The sequence below is a fragment of the Clupea harengus genome, chromosome 16 (assembly GCF_900700415.2).
Source record: "Clupea harengus chromosome 16, Ch_v2.0.2, whole genome shotgun sequence".
NCBI classification, from domain to species: Eukaryota; Metazoa; Chordata; class Actinopteri; order Clupeiformes; family Clupeidae; genus Clupea; species Clupea harengus.
Window position 1 is genome coordinate 21,695,337 of NC_045167.1, and position 22,894 is coordinate 21,718,230.

The window sequence follows — 22,894 nt, forward strand, 5'->3', positions numbered from 1 at the left end:
GACCTTTACATCTTCACGGGAGATAGTGATTTACACAGCAGTAGCGAGAGAGGGAGAGAGATTCATTAAAGCTCAGGCAGTTCAGGAGTAAAGTATCCTACAGAAGACATTCGTGATGGATGGGATGAAGCCAGCAATGGAGAACAACGCCGAGGACAGCCAAGAAGAGAACCAGGAGAGCAAAGGTACGGCGTGAAAGGATAATTAAAATGGTTCCAAATTCTGCACTGTGTTTACAATACGTGTTTGCCGTGGTACTTGAGATGGCTGCTTACTCCACAACACAAAGACAGTGGTTTCTTCTCTGCCTTGATGCGTTCGGGAATGTTGGAATTATCGTCACCGTTCATTGTGCAGGTCATAGAAAGGCAACAGTAACAAACAAGAATGCAACATTGTAACCTGTGTGCACGTTGAAATTCCCTGGAAAAGGGTGATGTTGACGGTGTCCGGTTTTTGTGCAGATCAGTTCATGGAACGTGGTCCGTTAGAACCTCTCCTATTGATATTTTGTTGTGTGATTCGGTGCGTTCCAGTGATCAGGTGGATGAGGACGCACAGGTCTTTATGGTGGGTTTGTCTTCTGCTGTCCAGCGCACAGTCGTCGTAGGTGGCTTTGTTGTTCGATGCAAGGTGTCGCATTAAAAAAAAAAAAAGAAAAAAAGGTATTTACATTTTCGAAGCGCTCCTCGTGAGTAGGGCTTGGCTATTTTTGACGTCGCGTAAGGGATAAGGCGTGCGAATTGACACTGAAAGCCTTGGTTGGAGTATAATTTCTAAATATTGATTGTAATCTGTATTTAATCACAGCTCCACAGTTCTTTTTATCCGTGACTGGTGTATAATGAACAGCGGCCACAGTGTCGTTTCTTATTTAGTTATAGAGGGTAATGAAGCAAAGGACTGGGATCCTTTTTCGGTACGTTGTGCCAGTTAGTAGGTCATCCGTTAAAATTTTTAAGGGTGAGCATAAAATAGGCCTACTGATTGGTTAGATCAACCTTAAAAAAAGAAAACCTGGGCTATTGTTTACTCTGAATTATTTATTGACTGTGTGTGTAGCCTATAGTGCATGCTTGAGAGAGGATTCACGGTCAGCTTCGAGATTGGTTGCAGCCTTCATGTCGAAAGGGTGGAGTTTTTCCCCCCCGTTTTTCCCACGCCATTCCCACCTTCAAACAGACGCTGATATCTCCACGACTCGCCAGTTAAATCTAATCAGAAGGTTGCTGTCACACAACGCCAACATCTGGACTCAAATAAATTAACATTTTCCTCTTGGTTTATTTTAATTGATTAACCTCTTGGGCAGCCCTGAATAAATGTGTGTGTGTGTGTGTGTGTGTGTGTGTGTGTGTGTGTTGTACAACTAGGTTACCTGTGATATGTGTATAGTTGACTGAGGAGGGTTTTCTTAAGCCTGGTGTGATTAAATCCTTGACACACAGGACAAATAAGTGACCCAGCTGCTGTATGAATATTGCATAGCCCCACGGACGGGGAGATTAAATTAATACTTTAATAAGGTAACAGATGAACGCCGTGTGGCACACATGTCATTAAAAGTCAATGCCTGGCTGCCGGTGTGGGACTCTGGGTCACGGGTGAGTTGGCGTCCTGATGTTCTGTCCCCTCATCTTCATCACCCTCCTCCTCTCATCACCCTTCCGGTGGCCTTGAGTTCCACAGATGGGCGGACACATAAAGCACACTGGGGTAGAGGCCAAGGAATCAGCCTCTTCCTCTCCGGTGACCCTTAGCAGCAAGGGTTTCATTAGCTTCTTCCTCTTCCTCTCCGGTGACCCTTAGCAGCAAGGGTTTCATTAGCTTAACCACAGCACCAACCCCACGGCACCAACCCCACGGCACCAACCACACGGCACTAACCCCACAGCACCAACCCTACAGCACCAACCCCACGGCACCAACCCCCTCTGGTTTGATATGTGCGAGTCACCACTGGTTGACAACCCGTTATCTGACAGCATCTTTTGTGTTCTACCATGTGGAATGTCTCCCTGACCACTCCAGTCTCATCGACCTGCTTCCATTCACCCTTCCCTCATGGAAAATCGGTTGGAAATCATGGCACACCAAGGCAAATCTCATGTACTGGATTGGGATGCAGCCCTCTGACTGTGGACTGGTGGTGGAGGGGGTGGCCTACTGAAATGGGTTTATCTGTCCTCTATTGAATGTCCAGAGTGCAATTTTGATTTTAAAGATGAATAAAGCAATGTATAGTTTAGAGGCGTTGACCCATCACCCCTAGATCCCAGTCCCTTGGGCAATCATAAGAGCAGGTTCCTATTGAGATCCAGGGCAGAGAAGGAATAAATAACACGACGAACATGCTACATGAGAGTACATAATCCCAGATGTGGGATTGTAATTTTTTTTTCCTGATTATTGAGATAATCCCAGACCTGCTCTCTCTCGATTGGATAGTTAGTGTGAGCTGCACATGAGGGGACGAGGAGAGGTGTCCAATAAGAGAAGAGGATCATGGGTATTCCCCTGTGAAGAACAAGTAACCGCTCAATACTCACAGCAGTAGAAGGAAGAGATTTGGAAACCTTATCAAGTGGAGCACCAGTGGTTGATGAGATGGAGGATAGCATCTCTCTGTATTTATCTCTCGATGTCTCTCTCTCTCTCTCTCTCTCTCTCTCTCTCTCTCTCTCCCCTCACACTCTCTCTCTTTCTTTTTTTCTAATTCTCTCTTTCAGCTCTACTCTCTTCATCTGACTCTCCCTCTCACTGTCTCTTCATCTCTCATTCTTCAGCATTCTCCTATTTCAGTCTCTCTCTCTTTCTCTCTCTCCCTCTCCATCCCTCTCTCTCTCTCTCTCTCCCCCCCTCTCTCCCTCTCTCTCTCTCTTTTTCTCTCTCTCTCTCTCTCTCTCTCTCTCTCTCTCTTTCTCTCTCTCTCTCACTCATGCTCCCTGTCTGTCTTTATCTTTGCCTTCATCTTTCCCTCTCCTACTCTCTCTGGCATGGTCACATGCATCCCTCCTCCTCCTCCTCCTCCGGCTCTCTCGCTGTGAGTGGGGGAGGGGGGATGAGAGGAGGAAGAGAGGAGGGGGGATGAGAGGAAGAAGAGAGGAGGGAGGAACTCGTCTTACATAACTCTGCTTTTGTCTCTCCCTTTGCTCCTCTTCTCACTCTCCTCTCCTTCGCTCGCTCGCTCACTCTTCTCTCCTTTGCTCCTCTTCTCACTCTCCTCTCGCTCGCTGGCTCGCTGTCTCACTGCTTGAGTAGCTCCTCTCGGATTGAAGGATTACATCATCGGTCTAGTGGTAGGGTGCAGTGATGGTGGGGGCACAGGGGGGTGTGCCATCTTCCACATGCACAGTGAGAATAAACCGGAATCATATAACCACCCGTGCTTCTTATTCATTGACGGTCTCTTGTTGGCCGCAGCGGTTCATATGGTCGAGTGAAAAGTTCAGTGATGCATAGGCTGGACATCTCCATGGCAACTCGAGTGATTATGGTGTATGAGCGCTGCTGACCTGACACCTCTCTGTGGTTGTGTCAAAGCATGTTGTCATAAATCGTTTACAAACCTTTTCTTCAAGCTTGGCGTTTGTTTGACCACTATAAGGGTGTGTTATTGGGCTACACTGGGTTTAGCTGTCGTTTGCTTCAGCCAGAGGTCTTCATTTGAGGGGATGGGTATTTTTTGGCACACCACCAGAAGAGCCCAGTTGAGCACTGGCAGTAGTGTGCCATTTTGAGTCCCTCCTGCTGAAGCCTGCTGAGTGGTGCTGTATGTCCGCCTGCACACAGCCAGCTTCGGGGTAGCCGCAGGTGTTGGGTTTAAAAGGCATGAAACGGAAACATTTGACAAAATATGTGCAAAATATCCTCCCGCTGTCATTTCTTGAATGCTACTGGGGTGAATGTCGCTCGTATATATGCCTGAATCAGGAAGCACAAATTCTCTTTACAATCACTGATAGTACTGCAGGAGATGCTGTTCTGCTTTGTTATTCTCCAGTAACTTACAGGGGAGAGGCCTAACGTATTCATAACTGAACATTTAGTCATTTAGCAGACGCTTTTATCCAAAGCGACTTATAAGGATGTATATACATTTTACATCCACACTGATGGCACACTGCACATCAGGAGCAATTAGGGGTTCAGTATCTTGCTCAAGGACGCTTCGACAGGGAATCGAACCTAGCAACTTTCTGATAGAAACCGACTTCTCTACCTCCTGTACCACTGTACCTCTACCTCCTGTACCACTGTCTGAAGGCATTAGTCCTGAAGCTTTTATTCCATCATGCACAATTCTGCTCTCTTAATCAGCTCATATTGTGCTCCTGTCTGGCTCTGTTTCAAACATACAGCCAGCCACACTAAGATCCTGTAACCCAGAAAATGCACAAACACATACAGACGTGCATTAACACATACAGACGTGCATTAACACATACAGACATGCATTAACGCATACAGAAGTGCATTAACACATACAGACGTGCATTAACACATACAGACGTGCATTAACACATACAGGAGTCAACCCCTGAATAAGAGCATTTGAGGATTGCTTCATCATACCATCCTACCATCTGCATTTACCTCTCTCTCTCTCTCTCTCTCTCTCTCTCTCTCTCTCTCTCTGTGTTTCATTATCTCTCAAATCCCTCCTTTCTCTCATGTCATAATTCCTTCATTCTGCACCTGTCCTCCTTCCTTTCACCTCTCTATTCCTCTTCTTTTCCTTGTCAATATCTTACTCTATTTCCCAGTTACCTTCCTTTTATTTCTTATTTCTTGGCCTCTGCTCCTTTTTAAAATGATCTCTCTCTCTCTCTCACACACACACACACACACACACACACACACACACACACACACACACACACACACACACACTCATGTGAAAGCCATCACACAGGGCAGAGCCTCATGTGCCTCTCATTTGGAACATTTTGCTCAGGGCATGCTGACAGCCTCCATCTGCCGTATGTGCGTACGTGTGTGTGTGTGTGTGTGTGTGTGTGTGTGTGTGTGTGTGTGTGTGTGTGTGTGTGTGCATGAGTATGTGGGTGGGTGTGTGTATGTGCGTGTGCATGAGTGTGTGTGTGTGTGTGTGTGTGTGTGTGTGCATGAGTTTGTGCATGAGTATGTGTATGTGGGTGTGCATGAGTATGTGTGCGTGTGTGTGTGTGTGTGTGTGTGTGTGTGTGTGTGTGTGTGTGTGTGCATGCACATGGGAAAGAGGGAGCGAGATTGCAAATGCGTTTGTGTTGGCATATTAGCGCTCTGTTCAAATTGAGACATTTCATGAACTTGCTGTGTGTCTCGACACATGAAAAGGTGTGTGTGTGTGTGTGTGTCTGTGTTAATGTGCCTGTCCTTGTATGAATCCGGCGATGTCGCTGTGCCCGTGTTGTGTATGTGGGTATGAATAGCTCTGAGGGCAGGTTGGCGCAGCAGTCTTTCTTCCTGTCTGATGCCAGTCTCTGCCACGCTCTGGATCTGCTCCATCGCCCACAGGTGCCCAATCTGCCAACCTCTCTCCTGTACCACCCAACAGTCCAACCCCGATGAACTCACACTCCTCAGAATGTGTGAGGATTTGAGGCGCACAAACACACACATACTGTAAACCTCTGTGATGGGCTTTAAGCATAGACTCAGAATTCACCCGTCTGATTGTGACACTCTAAAATGAGGAGCTGACTGTGATGTTCTGAAGATGACTACAGTAGGAGCTGCATTAGGTTTACTCTGTCGCAAACGACAGGATGTGTGCATACAATATTCACCAAAAGATCTGCTGCACATTTGGAGTCCAGAATAATCACTGCATTTTTTATTTGAATGCTGAATTGAGACAAGACAACTACAGTTACATCATTCTGTATGGAGGTGAAAAGATATATTGAATACATACACATCTAGGTGCGCAATTCCCCAGGTGCAAGACAAAACATACTTGTTATACACTGTACCATACTATACTACGTTTTAAAGTAAACATGCAGGAAATTACTGCTTTTCCCCCACAAATTATGAAACAGTAACGTAGTTGTGTATGTACCACATGCAGGTTTAGCTGTGAGATGAATGAAAGGCTTACACTTTTCCCTCTGAAGATTTATCTCAGCACCATAGAGTTCTGGAGTGAAGATCTAGCTTAGCACCATAGAGTTCTGGAGTGAAGATCTATCTCAGCACCTTAGAGTTCTGGAGTGAAGATCTATCTCAGCACCATAGAGTTCTGGAGTGCTGTACACAAAGCTGTCTGTTTTAGAGGCGTGGACATCTCTGAGATTTGGTGTGCATTCATGTGCAGGTACATGTGTGCTTATGTATGCTTGATCTAGTTTGTGTGTGTGTGTGTGTGTGTGTATGCATGAGCACATATACATGTTTGTGTGTGTGTGTGCGGGCATGTGTGTGTGTGTGCCTCAGTTGGCAGACTGAGATCCCTGTTGTCTCTGGTGTCCGGTTGAAAAGGCAGAGATTTGGCCAGCAGTAACAGTACTCTGGAGACAGAGGCTGCAATAACTCAATCACACACACACACACACACACACACACACACACACACGCACACACACACACACACACCAGAGCTTTTGGCTGAACCTGGTCAAGCTCACAGCCACTCCAGTAACACCTGAACACACACACAGGGACACACACTCACACACACACACACTTAGGATGTGGCTAAACGATCTCCAGCACAGATTCACCCAACTGATCAATTATTTGAAGAGCCTCTGAAAGTCCTGCATTTCATTAGGGCTCTTGAACACAGCCCCTCAGGATCGACCCACACGGCAGACAATGTAATGAAGTTGGTGTGTGTGTGCACGTGCATTTATATTGGACTGTGTGTGCAGTTCGACAGGTAGGGGTGTGTACAGGCAGGAGAAGTGGTCAAACAATCTCACTGGTAGACACACAGGTAAAGGAAGGTACAAAGTTACAGTCTCCTCCAGATAGACATGGACAAGTGACACTGCATTAACAGACAGACAACAGGAGGAGAGTGAGGCAGAAGAACAGGCAAGAGGGGGAACGGAGGAGGCCCTGGCCTAGAAAAGAATCTGCCGCTCCTAAAGAGGAATGCCCCGGGGGTGGAGGAAAGCCATGGAGTCTTTTAAATATTCACCAGCCCTCCTGCTCAAAGCAGCCTCTCATTCCCACCCAGTGTTCTGGGGGGCTGATCAGAGGACTGTTAGCTAAGCCTGCATCTAATGCTTTTAGATGTATGGAACCACCCATGCGGGACAGTGATCAGACACCACAGTTGATGGCAGATTATATTTTCTTTGGGGGGTTGTGTTGTGGCTGTTCTAGATATGAAAAGTCATTGTGATTTAAGTCTTCTAAATCCGCTCTCTGACCACAGATGCAATCTCTTCTCGGGGGCGACATCGTATTAGTCCCTATAAAACGTATTATTCAGATCTCTCGCCACAACAAGGACTACAGTACCTAGTACGATATGTTGATTTAGTGGGACAGGTGTGCGTGTCTGTCTGTGTGTGTGTGTGTGTGTGTGTGTGTGTGTGTTTGTGTGTGTGTGTGTGTGTGTGTGTGTGTGTGTGTGTGTGTGTGTGTGTGTGTGTGTGTGTGTGTGTGTGTGTGTGTGTGTGTGTGTGTGTGTGTGTGTGTGTGTGTGTGCTTGAGGTGGCATTTCCTCTAGCAGTGAATGACCTGTTTCACTCAGTAGGGTTGCGATCTGACCCGTATAAACACACGGGCAGTCGAGGACAGTTACCCCTCTGATCCCCCTTGACCTCGTGCTGACACACACTCACACACACACACACACACACACACACACACACACACACACACACACACACACACACACACATACAGTGCCCACAGCAGGACAGAATGCTTGCAACGATGCTTAACTGAATATATGTGGGAAATATATGTGGATGTGTGTGTGTGTCTGTTCGTGTGTGTGTTTGTGTGTGCGCACAAGTGTATGTCAGCTGCAGGTTTGCTCAACTGGGTCGTGGGTAACGTGCTTCCATGGCAACTGCTATTCACCAGCCCTGGGGCCAAAAAACGCCTTTCACTCTCTTTCTCACTCACTCTTCCTCTCAGACCTTATCTCTCCCTCTTTCTCTCTCTCTCCCTCAGTCTTTCTCTCTCTCTCTCTCTCCCTCTCTCTCTCCCACTCACTCTCTCCCTCTCTCTCTCCCTCAGTCTTTCTCACTCTCACTTTCTCTCTGGCTCCCTTTCGCTGGCTAAACTGACAGTTGGAACTGCTTTTGTGTTCTTAAAAAAACCAAGGCTCCAGCCAAAACCTGCTGGATCTGATCTTTGTGCTTCGGAGAGAGTGATGGTGTGGAGGAGAAAGAGTGGAAAGGAAGGAAAGAGAAGGGGGGGGGGGGTGGCATTGGGGACTGTTCTAGCAACCACCTCTTTCAGTTTCTCTCTTTTTTTTTTTAGTTTGCAAAACAGACTGCCCAAGCTTGAGGCTGCCATTTTAACAGCCAGACTTGACAGAAGCAGAGGGAAGAATTTGGCCTATGAACAGAGCCAAGGGCCTGACATCAAATATGAAACAGTAAATCTGAGCTGACTGTGGCCCGCGCCTCACTCAGCGCCTCACTCAGCTCAGCTTGGCTCTGGGGTTGGGCGGCTACCACCACCACCGCCGCCGCCGCTGCTTTTCCCATCAAAGGCCATGTGAGCTGCACCATTAGATCAACTCAAGGATTAGGTCACCAGTGGTGGACACCTGAGGAATGTTGCCTGAAATGTCCCTCAAGATGCTCGGAAGGAGTAGTTTTCAGAATGAATTATGTAATGGAACACAAACTGTAAATTCTGTTCAACTCTGAATTCATTCAGAGGTATGAAGGGTATTTTTCATACATATTTGGATGTGTAACGTAGTATATAATACGGTTTCCTTTATTTAAGGATCATCTGCATATTTTCAGTTGACGTACATTGAGAGCAACTAAACCCAGAAAAAATTCCTTGTATGTGAAAATGTACTTGGCCAATAAATAGGATTCTGATTCTGATTCTGATAGTGGCTCAATTCCCACCTGTTTATAAAGGGTTACAAAATAGCTCTCTCTGAGAGAGGATTTGTCTGTGAGAGAACAGAGAGAAGGGGAGGGCAGCAATTCCGAATCATTACACATCTAGGTCCCTGCTCTCACCCACTCCCTTCCTCTCTCTTCCTCTCGCTCTCTCTCTCTCTCTCTCTGTCTCTCTCTCTCTCTCCAATCTCTTCTTCTCTGTCTGTTTCTCTATCCAGCCATCCATCTGTCTTTCTCTGTGAGTCTCCGTCACTCTATCTGTTTCATTCATGTGTGCCTTCACAGCTCTGTCTCAGCCATCACATTTCTTATCTCCCCCCCTCTCTCTCTCTCCCTCTCTCTTTCTCCCACTCTCTTCATCTGCCTTCCTCTGTCTCTATCCAGTCACAGCTCTGTCACTCACACCTCATATCTGACCCACTAGTCAAACAGTGGCCACAGGTAGAATAGCACGCACACATACATATGCAGCTCCAGGCGGTCCTTCCTGAAGGTTCAGGGCCAAAAGCCCACACTCAGTGGTTAAATCATTCAGTCCTCTTAAAAAACCTTTCCTCTCTCCTCTGTTTGTCCCTGCAGGAGAAACATTGTATCCCCTAAAAAGCCTTTTATCCTCACACAGTTCAAATAGGGTTCCACAGGATAAAAGCCGCTGACAGGAACCAGCCAAGAATGGTTCCTGTGCTGGAGCTGCCCATATTTAAGGTTCCAGTTCTGAGACTATTCCAGTTCTTCTCAGTAGCTTTGGTACTTTTCTCAAATCGTCATATTCAATTAATACAAACAGCATCACACAATGTACTACCTGCAAAAGCCTGTAACCTGCTCAAAATCTTTAGTTTATGTATCAAAAGCAAATGTTTATGTCAGTGAACATGTCAGTGCCGTCAGAATGAAAAGTCTGTGTCATTGTTTATGAACAAGACAAAATGCCTAGTCATGTTATCAATGTAACAGTGAACCCTGGAAATGTTCCAAATTTTCTCTCTCACTAACAATGATTGATCATTACCACTTGTGTTCAACTAACTGAATGCTATTTTGTATAATGTGATTAACTGTAATCAACATTTTTTCGAGGCCATGAAAGCGTTCCCTGAGGGTCCCTGAGTGGCAAAGGTTTTCATTGACCTAAATGCCTACAGTACAGTACACGCAGTAACTTGGCACGCTGTTCCTTCCAAAACACTCTGAGGAACGGGAGCACTCTAGATGATTCCCTAGGAGGGTAGGGTTTTATGTGCTGTAAAGCCCAATGGTGAAAATATAATAATAATATTATAAATATAATATAATATAAATATGTTTTCTGACATAGAAATATTACTGTATATTTACCTCATTCTGGCTTCGTACATCCACTCTGGCTCCGCGACCTTTGACCTTTTAAACTCCTGCATTTGGACATATTAATTTAAGTCTTATCATCAAAAGTAAACAATCAAGGTTCATTGATCAAATTGACAAATGTAAAACATTTTTTTTTTAAATGGCGTCATAGAGACATTTTGATGAACATGACACATGCCATGGATAACGCAGGTAACTGGGGACTCATTTGCATAAATGTATCAAAGCATTTGCAGTTTTTCAAAAACAATGACAAATTGCTGTGCACAAATGACAAGATGATGATGTGGGTTGAACAAGGAGTTCAAGTTGTGACAAGTAGTCTGATCTGAGAAATGTACTAAAGCGACTGAGAAAAACTGTACTGTTGCCCTAATTGGTCTGTTATACTGTCAGTTGTTCCTATGGTAAGGTATTGGTAAAGTATGGTGATGGTATGGCAGGAACAGTGTTTATCTGCGTCTATGTTTATGAGACGTTGAATTGTGATTTGAATTGTTGCAATTGTTGGTGGTTGTTTTTTTTTTCTTTTTAATTCTGATATCTCCATTAAAAATGATAATTGTAGTTACTGTGCAAATACATACAGAGCAATGCACAGAAACACATCTGGACATGGTTGGAAAAAAGCTCTCCTCATCGGCCTGTAGCTGAGGTTGTAAATCGCACACGTGTCTGTGAACAGGGCAGTGCCCGAAACCGGAGAAGCCCGCTAGACACCAGCCATTGAGCCCCTCTCATCCGCGACTGTGTATTTCAGCGAGCTCACCTTTCACCCCTTGCGCCCATTAACATCTGTCTGTGGCCCATAAACCCACGGCTCCTCTTTACTGCCTGTCTGATTGGCCCCGACAGGAAGGGAAGGGGGCGGAGGGGGGGTTGGCCCCGAGCCAGCTGTGGTGATGATGATGATGGTGGTGATGGCATGAGTGTTTGTGTGCAGTGATGATATGGCTGCCGCCAGGAGGCTCTGATTCCTGTGTTGATGGTGTGTGTGTGTGTGTGTGTGTGTGTGTGTGTGTATATGTGTGTCTGTGTGTGTGTGTGTGTGTGTTTTTGTCTGTGGTGACATGCTGGCTGTCATAATATCAAATGCATGACAGTGACACTCAAGTGCACTGTGTGTGTGTGTGTGTGTGTGTGTGTGTGTGTGTGTGTGTGTGTGTGTGTGTGTGTGGAGGTGTGTGTGTGTGTGTGTGTGTGTGTGTGTGTGTGTGTGTGTGTGTGTGTGTGTGTGTGTGTGTGTGTGTGTGTGTGTGTGTGGATGTGGATGTGCAGGTACTTGGAGATGTGTGTGTTTGTCCCGTCTCTAAACTGCCCTAACTGTGCGGCCTATCTCCTCGGGTCTCATAGGGTTAGAGCAATGGTCTGGCTTGGCCTTAAATCCCACTCTAATGAATAGCCCATTGATTTCCTTTATGAGCTCTTTATGGGAGCCCTCTGCTGCCCGCTAATGCACTCTAACCGCCCTAATGAACGGCCAGCAGGCAGGCAGCGCTGCAGACGCCCGCAGGGGTCCACAAAACAGGAAGGAGCCTAACAGACTGCAGTTGATTGGTCCAGCCTGGTTCAGTGATTGTCTCTTCTTAAACGTTATTGGCATTTGGATGTCCACATGGAACTATTTTAGTGTATTGCTGTAATGTTACACAATTGGACTGGATCCTGGATGCAGGGGCTGGAAATCATGGATAGACTTCATTTAAATGTACCCCAGATTGCATTCTTTTCCTGGATATGTTTTATATTTCCTTACGTTTATTTTCATATATTTATGATGTGAGAGAGAGGAGTATGGCATCTCCTGAGGGTCTTGAGCCAGAGTCTTGAGTCATAGAATCACATCAATGGGAATCAATTCTCTTTTGTGTCACCACTAGCCTGGTATCAATAGGAACGATCTGACCACCAGGACCTGTGTGACATTGTTAGTGTCAGAGCTTGAGAAGGAGCAGAGAGGACAGGGGGGAAAGGAGATAAGAGGGAGTGAAGAGGATGGGAGAAGATGAAGAGCGATGACATCCGAGTACTCTGAGGGATGCAGGCGTTGTCGTCATGTCCACAAACAAGCATCTGCACGCTGTTCGCACTCTCCTCCCTCGTGTCTGTGTGAGAGAGTGTATGTGCTTGTGTGTGTGTGTGTGTGTGTGTGTGTGTGTGTGTGTGTGTGTGTGTGTGTGTGTGTGTGTGTGTGTTAGGTTGTGTGTAATTAATGAGCAGAAGTGTATATGTGCCTCATTACTGGAGGATCGTATGTATGAGAATGCAAGGTCCCCTGCACTGCTTCCTGCCTCGCGGCTGCTGCATGATAGCCTGTGTTAAAAAGCTAATCACTTGTCTGTGGATGTGCGCTAATACAGGTCTTGTCCCATAGCCAGCAGACAGCATTACTGCCCCCAGTGATGAGTCAGAGCAACACCCATACACAAACACACACACACACACCGTTGCCCTAAATAGGCAGCTTGTGTCAGAACGCAGGGAAATGCTGTTACTGTTACACTGTTACACACATACACCCTCACTTACAGTACGATTGTAATTATGCACTGTTAAGGGTGCCAATTGGAAGGGGTTGCCATGGAAACACCAAAGTGGCACACGCAAGAGTGTGCAATTTGAACGCCCTCTCTCTTTTTTCTTCTCTTTTTTATGATGGAGCTATTTTTATCAGGCATTATATAAGCCTCCTAGCTTTTCTTCAATGTGGGTCTTTATGTCTCTCTATTCTCTCGTCTTTTGTCCATTATCTTTCCCTTCCCCTTTTTTTCCGTTGGCGTTTGGGTGGGTTCCATGTCTGTAGCCTTTCTCTCAGTCATTTTGCCCGGTTGTCAACATGCCCGTGTCGTTTGTCTTTCATGCCAGTCACGGCTATTCACTCCAGAGAGCCCCCCCCCCCACCCCCCTCTGTCAGTGCGCAGCTTTTTCATTTCAAATTAAAGACGCCCATGCTCACACACACAGCCAAGCTACCATCCTTAACAGTCTATGCTTATCTTTTATTTAGCATTGGATGATGCATTATTACTAAGTGTGTGTGTGTGTGTGTGTGTGTGTGTGTGTGTGTGTGTGTGTGTGTGTGTGTGCGCGCATGTGCATTGATGTGCATATGCATATGATTTCATGTAACGGAGATGAACGCTGCATTGGCTGCAGTGACAGATGTGCTTGTGTGAATCTGTATGGTGTGTGTGTGTGCGTGTGCGTGTGTGTGTGTGTGTGTGTGTGTGTGTGTGTGTGTGTGTGTGTGTGTGTGTGTGTGTGTGTGTGTGTGTGTGCACTGAAGAGCGTGTTTCTATGCCATACCTCTAGTGGTAAAACCTTCCACCTTGCATTCCTGCATCATCAGGAAGTGACCAATACCAATAGTATGTAGATTTGCATTGGAACGGTCTCATCTGAAGTGAGTGCTTCACAGAAGGCTGAAACAGCTGCTCCTAATGTCCATTAGTGTAGAGATGACTAAGACATGTCAGCGTAAACTGTGGCTTTGTACATGCTAGTCAGGTCGACGCTGATCAGAATTTCTCCTGACAATGACAAGACTTTTGTGTTTTAACTGTCATTGTTATTTACTGTTTGAAAATTAAATCTGGACCTGTCCCCTCTATCACCCCCTACAGGTTGCTTTGAGTGCTGCATCAAGTGTCTGGGAGGCGTGCCCTATGCCTCGCTGGTGGCCACCATCCTCTGCTTCTCAGGAGTGGCCCTGTTCTGTGGGTGTGGTCACGTGGCTTTGACAGGGACCCTGACCATGCTGGAGAACCACTTTTCACGTGTGCCAACCGACCATGCCACCCTCGCCAATGTGTGAGTGCCAGCTTGTCTTTGTGGTTGGGTGGAGGTTGAGGTGGGGGGGTGGGGGGGGGGAGAGTGTGCTTAGCATGGGGGGGTAGAGTGTGTTAGCATCTGCAACAGATTTGCTTCCAAGTAAATGTGTGTGTGTGTGCATGTGGGCTTGCTTAATGTAGCTGTCAGGTGGAATGGTTAAATTAGACAAACTGTTGTACAAACTACAGTTTCTATTTCAACCTGGTGCTAAATTGAGACTCGGAAGTATTAGTTATTAATGATCTAAAACCACGTTAATTATAGAAACTATACGATCAGTGACATGAGCCCTGTATACTGTAATGTTTCTGTCATTACCCAATGTGTAGACTGATAATATGACCATTTAGATTTCTGTGATCATCATTGGTTCTGCTGGACTGGGTACAGTTGACTAATCCATATCAAGGAATCATTGCACTCCAGTCCACACAGAGATGTAGGGTTATTCACTGGGGATGACCCAGATCACACAGAGGTGTAGGGTTATTCAGTGGTGATCACACAGAGGTGTAGGGTTATTCAGTGGTGGCCCAGAACAATCCGCCCTGGTAGGGGAAAGGGGCAGTGTGTATGTGAGTGAGACTAATGTGGGGCTAATGCATGGTTCATGATTGATTGATTGATTGATTGATTGATTGGTACTTGTGCTCTGTGTACAGGGTGCAGATCCTGCAGTACATCATCTATGGCATCGCCCCCTTCTTCTTCGTGTACGGCATCGTCCTGCTGGCCGAGGGCTTCTACACCACCAGCGCCGTCAAGGACCTGCAGAATGAGTTCAAGACCAGCGTGTGTGGCCGTTGCATCACTGGCATGGTGAGATAGCACACACACACACACCCACGCGCGCGCACGCACACACACACACACATACACACACACACACACACACACGCACACACGCACACACACACACACACACACGTACAAAGGACAGAGACATACACATGCATACATTATCTTGCATTACATGGACATGTTCATGCTCTCATTCTCAGAGTGGACATACATATTTGCTAACAGAATATTCAGGCATGTAGATGCACATATTTTCTCTCTCCCCATCTCTCTCTCTCTCTCTCTCTCTCTATCTCTCTCTCTGCCACATGCATATATGGATCAGTACACGCACTCTGAGCATGCAAGCAGAACTCATACATAAACGTATTCTTATACTTATATAGTTATGCAGAGAAGGACTGATTGTGTACAGAGAACCGAGAGAAATAGAGATAGTTATGACAACTGGGGGGAGTGAGAGAGAGCAGCCCTAGAGGATAGTTCTGGCACAGTTTGTGCTATGTAGCCTAATTTCTTTAATTGTCACAGATGTCCACTCATATCAGCGTGTAAAGCCTTTTGGCCACGTGGGCTTGGCTTGGGCGTGTGTGTGTGTGTGTGTGTGTGTGTGTGTGTGTGTGTGTGTGTGTGTGTGTGTGTGTGTGTGTGTGTGGGTGTGGGTGTGGGTGTGTGTGTACGCCCCATTCTGTCTGAAGTAGGTCATCATATGAGATCATAATTCTGAGTAGATTATTGTCTCTCATTTATGGGAGGATTTATGGTGGTGGGGCTACATTTACTGCCTGGTTCATTTAATAATTTAATTAAAAATTACAGCAATAAGTGCTGACTGCAAAATCTAATAAAAAAAAAATACTCACCAGCTGTAGGAAGTTGTTTTACATAGTCACATTATCTAGGGCCCAGCCAATAAATTAATGAGAATGTTTTTTCACCTGACACCATTGTGTGTGTGTGTGTGTGTGTGTGTGTGTGTGTGTGTGTGTGTGTGTGTGTGTGTGTGTGTGTGTGTGTGTGTGTGTGTGTGTGTGTGTGTCTTTGTGTCTCCAGTTTGTGTTCCTGACTTACATCCTTGGTTTGGCCTGGTTGGGTATCTTTGGCTTCTCGGCGGTGCCAGTCTTTCTCTTCTACAACATGTGGACTACCTGTAACGCCATGAAATCGCCTGTGGCCAACATCACCTCCCCTGAAAACATCTGTGTGGATGTGAGGCAGTACGGTACGAGCTGTCATTAATGTCATTGTTCATTTAAACATCTGTGTGGATGTCAGGCAGTACGGTACGAGCTGTCATTAATGTCATTGCTAACTTATGTCATTGCTAACTTATGTCATTTCTAACTTGTTTACCCTCTCTGTATAGTCCTTTATAGGATACAGTTCCCTATTATTGAGGTTTTATTTATTTTTGTATTATTTTTATTAGTCTTTTGATGTGTACTTAAAGACCCTGGTTCCATCTGTGTTCTGGCTGCAGGAGTAACCAGTGTGTGTCAGTGGAGCAGGACTCATCATATCATTGTCATGACTCCTGATGTGATGAGATGGCTTTCTATGAGTCAGAGAGTGTAGATAGCATTGCAGACCCAAAGACATTTAAAAACAGGCTGATATGAATTCTAAAAATGTGTGTGTGTGTGTGTGTGTGTGTGTGTGTGTGTGTGTGTGTGTGTGTGTGTGTGTGCGCGCGGTGTTGAGTGTGTGTGTGTGTGTGTGTGTGTGTGTGTGTGTGTGTGTGTGTGTGTGTGTGTGTGTGTGCGCGCGGTGTTGAGTGTGTGTGTGTGTGTGTGTGTGTGTGTGTGTGTGTGTGTGTGTGTTTTCCGGTCTCAGGTGTAATCCCCTGGAATGCTACACCTGGAAAAGCCTGTGGCTCCACTTTGGGTGATATCTGCAACACTAGCGAGGTGAGTGCACTCTCCCACATGCACAGACGAAACGAAACAGAAACACACTCAACACCGCGCACACACACACACACACACACATACATACACACACACACACACACTCAATACCGCACACACACACACACACACACGCACACACGCACACACACACACACACACACACACACACACACGCACACACACACGCACACACACACACACACACACACACACACACACACACACACACACACACACACACACACGCTATCCTCTTCTCTCATTACACATGACATCCTGTCATGTTATCCTCTTCTAATCATAGAAGAGCAGCATGTACAGCTGAGGCTGAATGCACTCTTTCTATGCACAGTATGAATCCTCCACTGTGTCCTGTGTTTGAATTTGTATCCAAACCACACACACCATACGCACCACGCACCACACACCACACACCATACACACCATACACACCAAGCATCACACACCACACACCATACCCACCACGCACCACACACCATACCTCAACAGTTATAGTGTAGTTCTAGTATGAGATGAATATAAGTGTGCACTGAGTGTGTGACTGCTATCTGATGTGGTGTCTGATGTCTCCTGCAGTTTTACCTGTCCTACCACCTGTACATCGTGGCCTGTGCCGGTGCTGGAGCCACTGTCATTGCTCTGGTAAGACCTGCAGTTCACCTTCGCCCACAGAGCCTGGGGCCTGCGGATCTCTCATGACATAGCACTCTCACACAATGCTCAGTGAGCACACACACACACTAGGGCTGAACGATTTGGGAAAATAATCTAATTGCGATTTTTTACCAAAATATTGCGATTGCGATTTAATATGCGATTTTTTTTATCCTCTTTTTTTCCCAACAAAACGTAATGAATGATTTAAATATGACCAACACAATATTAGATACATTTAGTGTAAAATATTCTTTCCCACATTTTACATCTTTATTTAACTGCTCATTACAGAAACAAGAACAACAAATCGGTGGCTTTGCGGTTAGAAAATCGCGTTCTATCATATCGCGATTAAATCGCAAATGCAATTAATCGTTCAGCCCTAACACACACCCATGAGATGAGCATACACACAGACTCTCACACAATGCTCAGTGAGCACACACACCGATGAGATGAGCATACACACACACACACACACACACACACACACACACACCGATGAGATGAGCATACACACAGTCACAATGTGTACCTTGCTAGCACTGCAAATCTCTTAAGACAAAGGCATTAGGCAAATGGATACAAACGGACACACAAAACAGAAGTCCTTTTTAGTATTTATCTCTAGATTTTTTTGTTTTTATTTGCTAAGCTGGAGCATTTTATCATCATCAGCAGCAGTAGCCCTTTTTCCTATTGTTTGAACGTTGGCAGTGCTTGATATGCACTTGCAGTCTATTCTTACACTCTTTTGCACCAGACTCAGTTGCATCTACCCCTGGTGGCAAACCATGGCCCTGGTGGCAAACCATGGCCTTGAGAGTTACTGCTGATTGTGATCAGGATGAACACACTCCCATTAAGGTTTTACTTTGTTGCAAAGGCAGATCATGTTTAGAAACTCCTTTGCAACAATGCTTCAACCTGGTTCTGTGTAATGTGTTTACGACCATAAAATGGTTTGACCAGATTCACATTTTTTTTAAATGTAATCTAAGTCTAAAAGGAGCAATTGTGCTGTTGTTTGTGGTCTTGAACCCGTGTTCTGTTCTGGTACTGAAGAGTTGCGTCTACTTTTTACTGGCTCGTTTATTTGACCTCTGACCCCTGGTCGTGTGTGCTCTCTCTCTCTCTCTCTCTCCCCCACAGCTCCTCTACATGATGGCCACCACATATAACTATGCTGTTTTCAAGTTTAAAGGCTTTCGCCACAACAGCACCTCTAAGTTTTAAAACAAACAAACCAAGTTGACAGCGTCCATGGATTAAATACTGCTCTTGGGACGTTCTTAAAATGAAAGACACACAGACAGAGAAAATGTAGAAGATTAGGCTATCCTGTAGAAAAGGAAATTTTAGTGTTGTAACTAATTGACAAGTAATGCAGTGCTTTCCTAGTTGACCTTCTATACATTTTCAAACACTGGGACTGGCACTGTGTTGTTGAGAGAGATATACAGTCAGAGATTTCTGGTGTGTTTCTTCTGAGCAGATGTTTTGTAAAAGCCCAAACTTGTTTAGATCCCAAACTGATTTAATAAACTTAGGCCTCATGCTACATAGGAGGCAAATATTTCTGAATCTTTTTTGTCACCAAAATGGTTCAGTTGCTAGGATACTCCTGCACCATTTCAGTATCATCCTTCAGTATCAACGAGTCATAAGTCGTTGTTCTCACATACTATTATTTGTAAATATTCAAAATATGTTCAACTCGAAATGTATGACTACTTGATATAGGCAGAAAGACGTTTATTGTCAGCTCTTTTTCAAGCTGTTAGCAAGGTTAGCGTCTAGTAATGGGACCTGCAGAAAGAGAGAACAGGTAGTATCGTAGAACGTTTAGCATGTAGCAAAGGGTCTGCAGAAAGAGAGAACAGGTAGTATCGTAGAACGTTTAGCATAGCATTGATCTCCTCTAATCTCATTCCCCTATTTCATTTCATACACTAACCAGTAACATACTTTTAAACATCTTCATTACCAGTTGAAATTTGTAATAGCAATCAAAACTGGAAGTTATTTTATGTTTCTTACACTTTTTGTAAAGATCATTGTCATTTCTTCTGCCTGAGAATGACACATTTATTTTGGTTTTTGTTATACTTTTGAGGCTTTTTCAACAGGTTTATGCTGTATACTGTGAATATGAAGAGGGGCCATACATATAATTTTTCTGGAGATCGTTTTGTGTGTTTTCTGTGTGTTAGTAGGCACTCATGTTTTACCATGCACTAACTGCCATCAAAGTGATCCCATTGACACATTTAATATCCAAATTTCCTTCTTCCATGAGTTAATAATAATAATAATAATAATAATAATAATAAAGTATAGAGTCTAGTGTAGCATTACCGATGTAGCTTGCTTTTGCTCACTAACCCACTCACTGGCGGTCCTCCCTTCCCCTACCTGCCCCTCTCTCTCTCTCCCCCCGGTCTTTCTCTTGGCCTCCCCTCTCCTCCTGCACTCCCTCTCTCCTCCAGATCCACTATCTCATGATCCTGGCGGCCAACTGGGCCTACCTGAAGGACGCCTGCCAGACCCACGCCTACCAGGACATCAAGACCAAGGACGACCAGGAGCTGACGGACGTGCAGTCGCGCTCCAAGGAGGCCATCAACTCCTACTCATAAGGGCCCGACCACAGCACACACACCCCTCTCTGTCCCCTCACACCCTTTCCCCTCTTTCTTTTCTCTCTCTTTCAAACACAGACATACATGCACCCACATGCAAACACACACACACACACACACACACACAGAGCTGCAACCCCCCAACCCTCAGGCTGCACACTGCTGACTAACACGGCTCAGTGTCGCTTCTCCCCACCACCACGTGACATGACGGCCTTGTGAGGCTCCCATAACCGTGACATAACACCAGCTTGTGCGTTTTCTGAAACTTTATTATTTCGTTTCCTTTTTTAAAACAGTTTTGTGGCAATGCATGTGAAATGCCTTAACGGAGTCACAGTGTGCTCAGTTTCGTTTCGATTCACGTGAGGTCAGGGTGGACCTGGACTAGACGATCATGAGCACGCTGTGACCCTGTCGGGTGATTTTTCCAGTGTTTGTGGTGGATTGTCTAAAGTAGCCGTGTGTCGTGTCAAGACTGTGGCGCTTCAGGTCAGGCTTCATGATGCGTGGTGGGGAAGTGACACCCACTACTCTTAACTGTCTGCACTAACTCAACCAGGACGTTTCACAGGAACTTCCTTTTTTTTGGTGTTTTATACATTTAAATATGAATATAAATATATAAATATATAAATATATAACTGTGTGAATGTGTATGAATGTTGTTGTTTTTCTAACTCTTAAAAAGTATGTCAGGTTTAATAGAACCTCTTTCTGCTCTCTCTCTCTCTCTTTCTCTTTCTCTTTCTCTTTCTCAGTTACTTCTTACAGTTTTGTTTTCTGAACCTTTTTTATGGTTATACTTGACACATTGCACTGCTGTAAAATCAGACAAAATCCATATACTCTCTTTCATAAACTCACTCACTCAAAAAATCCGACTTCTCAGATCTGCATGGATCACTTTTTCTCAACTTAATTCAAACTGAACAGTGGCAAAAGAAAACCCTGTGAGGGGATTGGATTGATGTTGCTATTTCAACTGACAATTTCACATTAATGCGGAAAAGTGGAAACATTATAAACGTATGTTTGTTTTCAGATATATAACATGCCTGAAGAATGAGAAATATCTGGTTTGCACATGTTGTCTCAAGTAAGCTAATAATTGATCAAACTGAATATTTGATCTCAGTTCTAAAACATTCTAGAACTATCTGAAGGGATATCCTTTAAAATAAACGAGCAAGTTTTGTTTTCTTTTTTATCTTCCCTGTGGAAATTTAATTTAAATATTGATTTATTGATATCATTTTTTTTATTTCTGTTTGGATTTTAATGATGTTGGTCTTTACAATGTTCAAAGATGCAGCCATGTAACATATATATTTCTTGAATCGGTGGAAAAGAGTAAATTAGCTAATTAGCTATCTATATAATCTCAGTGTATTGACTCAGCAGTATGATGGCAGCTGACACTTTTCCTAATTGAGCTACTGTGTAACATTGCTTGGATTTTATCTTGGGTTTGATTTACAATCTTGTGATTTTTGCAGCATTTGTGTCCTTTCCTCCTCTCCTGGCCACCCTGCTAGTAACATGCCATGTCTGTGGCGTATTGGATCTTCTAACTGTAACTCTCCATGTTGTTGGATAAGTGCTCCTGAAAACTGCCATGTTAACATCCACTGTGTCACAGTACGGTATTTCTGGTCAGGCACCTGTGGGGACTGTCTTTGAAGGGCCCTCCTTAACAACGATGCAGCACTCATGGCATGGCAGTCATAAGATTGTATTTAATGTATTTAATACAGCTATCTCCATCCATACATTCAGTATAGGAGAACAAACACCTCCACACTTGTCACATTTCTTGGCATGTCATGGTTATGTAACCTGCAACACAAGTTGGCACAAGATATTCTGTGATATCCTAAATGAATGCTTGCTATAGATGTGTCACTTGCATTTCATGTTGGAATTGTGTGGTTAAGAAGGCCCCCATCAAAGAGCAGTTTTTCTCAATTTCTTATATTTAAAAGTTTTTACTAATACCACTCTTACACAAATGTGATGAGTCTTTTAAGCATACACAAAACAAAGCTGTTTTTTTTTTTTTTTTCAAAGTTAAAAGCATGTTGCCCACATGGTGAGGTTGAACTACAAAAATCATAACCTATGCGTTTTGGTTCCTGCCAATGTTCGGAACGTATCCACTGATCGCAATCTCAGTTTCAAACTCTCCTGTTTTTGTATCAGAAGACGTGTGCCTGGATGTTTTGTTGTTCCCTTGTTATTGCATGATGGAAAGATAACCTTGACCTCCTCTCCCTAATTTGTAGGTGATGTGTTGTCAGAAGTATGGTAGGCAGTGTTCGCCCTCGTAAACCGCCCCTCCCCTTTCTCCCACTGTGATTTGATGGAATTGTAGTCCTAGTTGTTCCATAGTCCATTTTCTTTGGAAAAAGTTGACGGTTTTATGAATCCTGTATAGTGATGATTTTTGTACCCTTCTCTAGTAAAACTGATATTTTCTATGATCGCCAACTGGTCTCCACAGCTGTGTTATTGTTCAGGAATCTTCTTGTGTGTGTGTGTGTGTGTGTGTTGGGGGGGTCATATTTGTGTACACAGTCTCATTGGAGTAGGGCTACATGACGCCATACAGCACATCACCCTTTAGTCT

General features: G+C 44.7%; 1 protein-coding gene across 3 annotated transcripts in view; it reads left to right on the forward strand.

The window, feature by feature from the left end:
• The window catches only part of gpm6ba (glycoprotein M6Ba), a 36,674-nt gene extending 13,919 nt beyond the window's left edge, over positions 1-22,755 (forward strand). Inside the window, exons 1-7 of one of the 3 annotated variants that reach the window (XM_012830512.3) lie at positions 1-185; positions 14,027-14,213; positions 14,897-15,053; positions 16,089-16,257; positions 16,869-16,942; positions 17,543-17,608; positions 20,113-22,755. The exon at positions 1-185 is cut by the window's left edge and continues 383 nt beyond it. In XM_012830512.3, coding sequence (XP_012685966.2) covers positions 116-185; positions 14,027-14,213; positions 14,897-15,053; positions 16,089-16,257; positions 16,869-16,942; positions 17,543-17,608; positions 20,113-20,262 — 873 coding nt within the window. In that variant the 5' untranslated portion in view covers positions 1-115 and the 3' untranslated portion in view covers positions 20,263-22,755. Of the gene's footprint in view, positions 186-14,026; positions 14,214-14,896; positions 15,054-16,088; positions 16,258-16,868; positions 16,943-17,542; positions 17,609-18,775; positions 19,208-20,112 lie in introns of those variants that run through there. The other 2 variants (XM_031582510.2, XM_012830513.3) reach the window with 2 other exon arrangements.
• The last annotated feature ends 139 nt before the right edge of the window (positions 22,756-22,894 follow it).